General features: G+C 40.5%; 1 protein-coding gene across 1 annotated transcript in view; it reads left to right on the top strand.

Moving 5' to 3' along the window:
• PRICKLE1 (prickle planar cell polarity protein 1) overlaps positions 1–7458 on the top strand; it is an 8475-nt gene extending 1017 nt beyond the window's left edge. Inside the window, exons 2-7 of the mRNA XM_010170654.2 lie at positions 1329–1442; positions 2285–2422; positions 2921–3124; positions 3689–3875; positions 4014–4877; positions 6288–7458. Coding sequence (XP_010168956.1) covers positions 1329–1442; positions 2285–2422; positions 2921–3124; positions 3689–3875; positions 4014–4877; positions 6288–7144 — 2364 coding nt within the window. The 3' untranslated portion in view covers positions 7145–7458. The remainder of the gene's footprint in view (positions 1–1328; positions 1443–2284; positions 2423–2920; positions 3125–3688; positions 3876–4013; positions 4878–6287) is intronic.
• Positions 7459–8084: the final 626 nt, after the last annotated feature.

Below are 8084 nucleotides of genomic sequence, written 5' to 3'. Positions count from 1 at the left end.
TAAGCTATTTTTACGGAAACTTTTTATCACTTACTAAAGCATGTATAAGAATCCTGATGAATTGGACCTTAAGGCAAACAGCAAGCTAATGTTCTGACAGAACAATTAAATGTCCTAAAATGTCCTCATGATCCAGCCAGCTCAAACTCACTAAAGATTTTTTCCTAAGAAGAATTACTTGTTTTGAGAACGGTGCAATAAACTTGAGAAAAGGGCATAAAGTATCTTTAAAGCTTCACTTTGTACTGCATGTTGTTATCTTTGCCTACAGCTTCTCAAAATACAGGCAGTAGTAAGTAGGCTTACAGTAGACTTCTGGTGTTTAAATTTTGGTAAAATGAAGACCAAATCATGCTTCATACAACCTTTCCCATACGATTTCGATTGCTTCCTGAGTCAAGTGACTGATTACTGCTTCTTTTTCATCTGTCTTGCAGAGTAATAAGCTGTTGACCTGAGCATTATTTAAATCTGGATGTCAAGTAATATTTTTGCCAATAGTCAGCTCTTATTTACAGCCCCAGGCCTTGTGACAAGCTGGAAGCTGCACAGGAAAAACAATAAATCTGTGGCTGTTCCACAAAAATATTTTTTGCCATTGGGCTTTGTCATAGGGTTCATTACAGCTTTCCTGTCATAATTTGCTTCTGGGGGGAAAAAAAAAAAAAAGACTGATAGGTGTGTATACCTAATACTGATTTCTTTATCAAAAACATGCAGCCCATGAAAATTTCATAGTTCATTTGCATCTGATTGAAATATGGCTGGATCCAGCATCCTCCCAAGGGAAGGATGTTTCCACCTCCTTACCAAAGCCCACATGGAAGCAATGAAAGCTGATGCTGTGGGTGAACCTGATCAGCAGGAGACTACAAAACAGCTTTTGTCTCAACAATGTGTAAAATGCAGAGAGCAAATTAAATTTGTTTATATAGTGGCTGTTTTCTGGAAAGCTTCATGCCTTGTGTGGTAAATTGCAGAGGGAAACTTGGAATTTCCACGGGGTTGTTGACCAGCCCTGAAGGGGGTGGGAATAATGAGAACATTAAATGTGCATAATTTATGATACCCCCCTAATTGTCACTGCAAACTACATTCCAGGAAAGCAATTCAGCAGCTGGGTGCTAGTTTTATCAGAGACAATTCAGGTCTGCTGAGCTGGTTCATCTGGGTCTTGTATTTTCAGCACAAACCCTGTCACAGGTCTAATGTAGCGTAACCTTCTTCCTTCGCAAGTGAGACCCAAGCTCACACAGTAGCTGAAGGACGCTTGCAGTGCTTGGGTGACGTGTGTCCCTCGGTCTGAACTCTGTGTTACTCTTGGTCAGGTCCAGCTGTATTTTGCCTGCTTACCAGAGGAGAAGGTTCCTTACGTTAACAGCCCTGGAGAGAAACACCGAATTAAACAGCTTCTCTATCAGCTGCCTCCCCACGATAATGAGGTAAATACAGAATTTAGGATGCACCATCAGGCTCTAGGTCTCCTTGGCGGCTTTTACCTGGAGAATTACCTACCTGTGTATTTATTACAAGCCTAAACTGTGGCCTGCAGTGGCATCTGACCTATAAAGCAGCACGGTGTGTACACTGAGTCCATTGTTTCGCTGTCCGGTTGGCTTGTGTGCAGATAAGAGCTGTCTGGAAGGACACTGCCTTTGCTTGTTAGGGAGGCTGGTGTCACTGCAATAAACTTAACACAAGCTGGTTTTATAGTGTTTGCAGCCACCCACCAATTACCAGGAACCTACAAATTCCTGGAATTGCATTGTGGCACACAAAAAGGATGCTTTGTGATAGTAGAAGGTTCCGCATCTCAGATATGCAGTGTAATTTGGAGTAGAAGTGGAAATAACAAACAAGCCCTTTGTAAGGAAAGGGGGCGGGGGTGTCAGTACTTCAGATCTTGTGTGTACTGCAATACTTAGTTGTGGGCACTTAACCATAAATCTAAAGGACAATGTTATGTCTGATTTAGGTTCATTCCATTATTTTAGAATAGCAGGAGGTTTTGGTTTGGCTTTTAAACATCTTACTTCTTGCCTAGGCAACTTCTTAGTTGAGTATAGTGGGTTTTTTCCCTGTAATGCAAAATCTCTCTCTCTACTACTTTAGTATTATGCCACATTAGCTAAATATTAAGATGGTAGAGAAGACAAGTTGGAAAAATTAAGTGATGACTGACAGCATGCCTGATGTATTTCTTGGCATATATGCACTTACTTACTAATCTGTTACTTTAAAAGCTCAGTATCTAAAATAAGTTCTCCTGTGTTTTCACTGGAAGGTGAGATACTGCCAGTCTTTAAGTGAAGAAGAAAAGAAGGAACTGCAGATGTTCAGTTCCCAGCGCAAAAAGGAGGCACTTGGCCGAGGCACTATTAAACTACTCTCAAGAGCAGTGATGCATGCGGTTTGTGAACAGGTAATAAATATACTACTGGTGCCACAAGCCACCAAGCAGGCTGAGTTATGTCAGACCCCAGTATCTCAATATTAATGTGTCAGCTTATCTCTGTCTATGTCTGAACACCAAAGAAAGAGTATTTTTGAAACTGCTTGTAAATAGAAAGAAGGTTATGCTTACTTAAGCAAAACATAACCTTTGATACTAGGAATGAACGGAATCTTTGATATATTTTCTAGTAAAAAAAAAATATGTTGCTGACTGATACTAAAGTAATGACTAATTAAAACCAGGCATATGCTTAAAAATGTTCTTATGTATAAAATAAACTTTATTCACAGAAGTTTTGTTGATGCACAGAGTTTGTCTAGACCAAAATTGAGAATATTTTTTTCCATCCTGTCAGAATTTCAGAACAAAACCTACATATTGGGGTTTGGGTTTTAACTTAGTTTAAATGCTAGAAGCTAGTAGTTTTGCATGGAAAGTACGTTCACTTTCTGGTTTTGTTCCTAGTGTGGTACAAAAGTAAATGGTGGTGAAGTTGCAGTTTTTGCCTCAAGAGCTGGGCCTGGTGTGTGCTGGCATCCCTCGTGTTTTGTGTGCTTCACGTGTAACGAGCTGCTCGTTGACCTTATCTACTTCTACCAAGACGGAAAAATTCACTGCGGCAGACACCACGCTGAACTTCTCAAACCTCGATGTTCAGCCTGTGATGAGGTAAATAATTCACATCCCACAGTCAATCTATGCTCCTGTTGTTGTTCAGTTAGCAAAGTGCATCACCTGGGCAATTACTAACTCCAGATGCATTCCTCTAAGAATTAAGGACTCCAGTGCATAGATGTGTTTGAAAGCTGGAAGTTGTTTAATTTCTTGTCTCATTGATGATATTACAAGCAACATGATGGTATTTAGAAAGCAAATACCTGTTTGCATTTAGAATTGAATCTTGTAGATTGAATTAGAAAAAGAATCTGTGCAAATATTCCAAAATACCATCCTGATAGCAGTCTCTTTAATTGTTGAGTTCTTATGTTTTTGGGGGTTTTTTTTGCTTTAAGAAAGTACAGGTTTTCTTAATTCTTTCCAGTGTAAGGAAAGATTAGAATGCTACAGTTGCTATGGGAGATTGTTGTCTCTATCTTTATATTCAAAAGGCAGCTAAATAAAAAATAAATTTAGTGTGTGAACTGCACAAATAGGATGTTTTGCTTGCTGTGAGTCCCAAGGTGAGGTTTTGGCTGCTTTAACTACAAGTTTATTCTTTTTATCTCTGAAAAGATCATTTTTGCTGATGAATGCACAGAAGCTGAGGGTCGCCACTGGCACATGAAGCACTTCTGCTGCCTCGAGTGTGAAACGATCCTGGGTGGACAGAGATACATCATGAAGGATGGGCGACCATTCTGCTGTAACTGTTTTGAATCTCTTTATGCAGAATACTGTGAGACCTGTGGGGAACACATTGGTAAGTATGTCCTTCTTAAGCTATAAACTTAAAAATTAAGGGAAAGCCAAGTTATGAAACAATTTCACATTCCAGAGTGTGGATTGTGCAAGTGAGTTTTTAGAGAAACCCAAAGCATTGCTTTTTCTCCCATTCTAGGTGTTGACCATGCTCAGATGACCTATGATGGGCAGCACTGGCACGCCACAGAGACTTGCTTTTCTTGTGCTCAGTGCAAGACCTCTTTGCTTGGCTGCCCTTTCCTTCCAAAGCAGGGGCAGATTTACTGTTCAAAAACCTGCAGCCTGGGAGAGGATGTTCATGCCTCCGACTCTTCTGATTCTGCATTTCAGTCTGCTCGATCCAGAGATTCCAGGAGGAGCATCCGCATGGGAAAAAGCAGCCGGTCAGCCGACCAGTGCCGCCAATCTCTCCTCCTGTCACCCGCCCTCAATTACAAATTTCCTGGCCTTTCAGGCAACGCTGATGATACTCTTTCTCGTAAGCTGGATGATTTAAGCCTTTCGAGGGAAGAGGCAAGCTTTGTTAATGAAGACTTCTGGAAAGGAAGAGTAGAGCAAGAAATGCCTGAAGATCCTGAAGAATGGGCTGAACATGAAGACTACATGACTCAACTTCTTCTGAAGTTTGGTGATAAAAGCCTCTTCCAGCAGCCTGCTGAAGTAGACATTAGATCAAGTGACCACTGGATTTCTGATAGCATGGTCAAGAGCAAGTTAGACTTGAAAAAAAATAATCCGAGCCTAGCAAGTAAGAAGTATCAGTCAGACATGTACTGGGCCCAGTCACAAGACGGCTTGGGTGACTCTGCATATGGCAGCCACCCAGGCCCTGGCAGCAGCAGGAAAATCCAGGAGCTAGACATGGAACATGGGGCGTCAGGATACAAACATGACCAAACACCATGGTATGGAGGTTCTCTTGAATGTCTGTCTGACCTGAAACAGCAAGAACAAAGTGTTCGAGACTCAATGGATTCTTTGGCTTTGTCTAACATAACAGGTAATGGGGAGAAAAATTAATGGTTTTGATGGAGAGGTCAACCAAAGCATGCTTGTTTGTTTGTGTCAGAGTATTTCAAACCAAGACTTTTCCTGTCTGTGACTTCTAAAAAGCTTTAGTAGGAAGAGATGCGTGTAAAGTAGGTAACAGCTTTTATCAAGCACACGTTCTTCCCAAAGATACATTTCTGCTGCTTAAGCTGAATTTAAATTCTTCTCCTTTCCTTTTGTGAATTCTCTTTCCTGTGCTTATAACAAAAAAAATCTGTAATGTTAAGCAGAGTAAGAATGGTCTTGAACTATGCATTTGTTATATAAAATACACCGCTTCAAGCAAATGAAGGTTTTGGTTCCCCCCCACCTTAAGGACAAGAAGTTGCATTATAGACTAGGATAATATCAAAGGTAATCTGCAAAACACTTTAGGTAATTTCCTGATTTGCTTGTAAAAATATGTAGAAAATCTGAAAGGATGGTAAACTTCTTAGCCTTAGGAAATGAAGTTTATGAGATTATCTTTCTCCATTGACTAAAGAGGAGCTGATAATCCACTCTTGTGAACCTCGTTGTCAAATGTGATTGAAATTAGCTAAAGGGATAAAAGTCAGGTATACAAGTGTGTGTTAACCTGCCTTTCTTTTAAAAAAACCCAAACTTGAGAGTTAGGTATGAGAGACCCATTTTAAAAGTTCTCCTATCCTCTCCTCTATTCCTTTCCTTCTGTAATCTGAGTTACTATAGCTGCTCATACGTAGCTCAGGCCCAACCACATGCTGCCTTGCCTAAGCAGTAACGGAGGAACTGAGGAGGGGAGCTTGGTTCAGGGGGCACGGGAGGAGGAGGAACTAGAAGTATTGCACCTGGGAACATCACAGGGCCAGTGACGCTGCCATTGTGGGAATGAAGGATCATTGAACACAAACCTGGAGTAAACCAAGCCAGCTTACTGCTGATGGTTTTGGAGGGTAAGGGTCCTTCTTTGTGAGGCAGTAAGCCTGGCTTGCCTGTAGCAGCAGCTGGAATATTGAATTTAGTGATACTGGAAACACGAAATATTTTAGTCTTAAAAATGGCAAGCACATACTGGGGAATAATTTTAAGTCATTCCTTTTCTTAGAGGCTGAGCTGTATGAGTGTTAGGGTTGTTTAAAAATTTTAAACTCGTTAAGCTGCTTCTACTCTTGATGTCCTAATGTTAGCCAATTCTTTGGTAATCAGAGTTAATACTTAAATATTTTAAGTCAAAACAAAGCTTACTCTTCTATGAAGCTAGTCCTTTTGGTAATAGTTCCAAAAAACGCTAATTAAGGTCTGCTTTACTGAAAAGAAATGTTTACTCGTTTGTTATAATAACTATCTCTGCGATAGTCCTCTCATTTTCGTTTTCCTTCTTTCCCTCCTCCCACCACAGGTGCTTCAATAGATGGAGAAGGCAAGCCACGGCCATCTCTCTATTCTTTGCAGACTTTCCAAGAACTGGAGGTAGAGGACTGTGAGAAAATGAGCAACATGGGAACTCTGAACTCTTCCATGCTCCACCGGAGCACAGAGTCCTTGAAGAGTCTGAGCTCAGAGCTGTGTCAGGAAAAGGTCTTGCCAGAGGAAAAGCCAGTGCATATGCCTGTACTGAGAAGATCTAAATCCCAGTCTAGACCACAGCAAGTGAAGTTTTCAGATGACGTTATTGATAATGGAAGTTACGAGAATGTTGAAATACGTCAGCCTCCGATGAGTGAAAGGACTCGTAGGCGCGTTTACCATTTTGAAGAACGTGGAAATCGGCCTTCTCATCATCGCAGAAGAAGTAGGAAGTCTCGTTCAGATAATGCACTTAACTTGGCTGCAGAAAGAAGATGCTCTCCAAGAGAGAGATTTCGTTATTACTCCCCTCAGGATCATGAAAAATTTATTCAAAATAGAAGCTCACATGAGATTCGGGCATATATCCAAAACGCAGAGCTGTATGGACAGTACGCCCATACTAGGTCTGATTATGCACTGCGGAATCAGGTGGTTGATAAATTTTTTGGATTGTATGGTGAGGAAGATGACTCCTGGTGTTCAACTTCATCCTCGTCATCCGATTCGGAAGAGGAAGGATATTTTCTAGGACAGCCAATTCCACAGCCACGATCACTGAGATATCCATACTATACAGATGACCTTTCTGGTCCAACTACTGCATTATCTAGTTCTCAGTTTGGACAAAGGACAACCAAATCAAAGAAGAAGAGAGGACACAAAGGAAAAAATTGCATAATTTCTTAATTTAACAGTTGGGAAGAGCAGTCAACTCTGTAGCTACAGTTTGAACCACATCTTTTTATATTAATAATTGTACTTAGGCAAGTTGCTAAGGTTCTTAATGCTTTGCCAGTGTAAATGATAACCCTGCCAGAGTTTACATTGTACAAGTAACGTTCAGAAATGTCACTATGCCCAGTGATGATCTGTTCAGATATTGCTAGGTTTACATATTATGTTCCAGCTGTCCAAATACTGTTACTGCAGTTCTTGATACAAACTTTTTGTAGGCTCACTGCTCACCTACGTTGAATTATCTGAGAGAGGCGATTCAACGAAGATCAGTAAATGAAATTGTCAGTCCTGTGCTGTAGCTGTATCTACACAGGGTGATCTTTGACTTTTTCCTCTTACTGCCAAGCAGAAGAAGGCTCTATACTGTGCCCTTTCTTCATTGATAAAGCTCACTCTTCATCCCTCAAGTTTCTGTACAAAAACTGGATTTTTTTTTTTCTAGTTAATAAAATGCTCCTTTTGCAGAGTCCACTATTAAGGAGGCAAAAATCAGAACTGAAATGCTTTAAGTCTTGATATATCCTAAAGCAGCAGTAAACAGTTTATACATTTAACTGCCATGTTTTTCCCTCCACTCTTTTTTCTTTTTTTTTTTCTTTTTTTTTAATTCCATCCCTCTTGTGAGGGTTTGTTTTTTTTTTTTGTGCCTGTTTAAAGGAAGATATTAATTCAGCTGCTGGAATTGGACTTAGCTGCCAATGAGTGGTGATAGTTTTTAGGCCGTGCCCCCTGCCCCCCAGCAGTGAAAGAGAGAGGTACAACTGCTGGAGTCCTTTGCTCGGGCATGTAACCCCATTTAAGTCAATGAATCTACTTACGTAACAAATACTTTCATAAGGGCTTAAAGGATTAGGCTCCAGAATTGTGTCTTTTCAGATGCATTATCCAG

Source organism: Antrostomus carolinensis, unplaced genomic scaffold (assembly GCF_000700745.2).
Source record: "Antrostomus carolinensis isolate BGI_N321 unplaced genomic scaffold, ASM70074v2 scaffold2466, whole genome shotgun sequence".
NCBI classification, from domain to species: Eukaryota; Metazoa; Chordata; class Aves; order Caprimulgiformes; family Caprimulgidae; genus Antrostomus; species Antrostomus carolinensis.
Note: the sequence above shows the minus strand (reverse complement) of the source record. Positions and strands in the feature narration are given on the sequence as shown.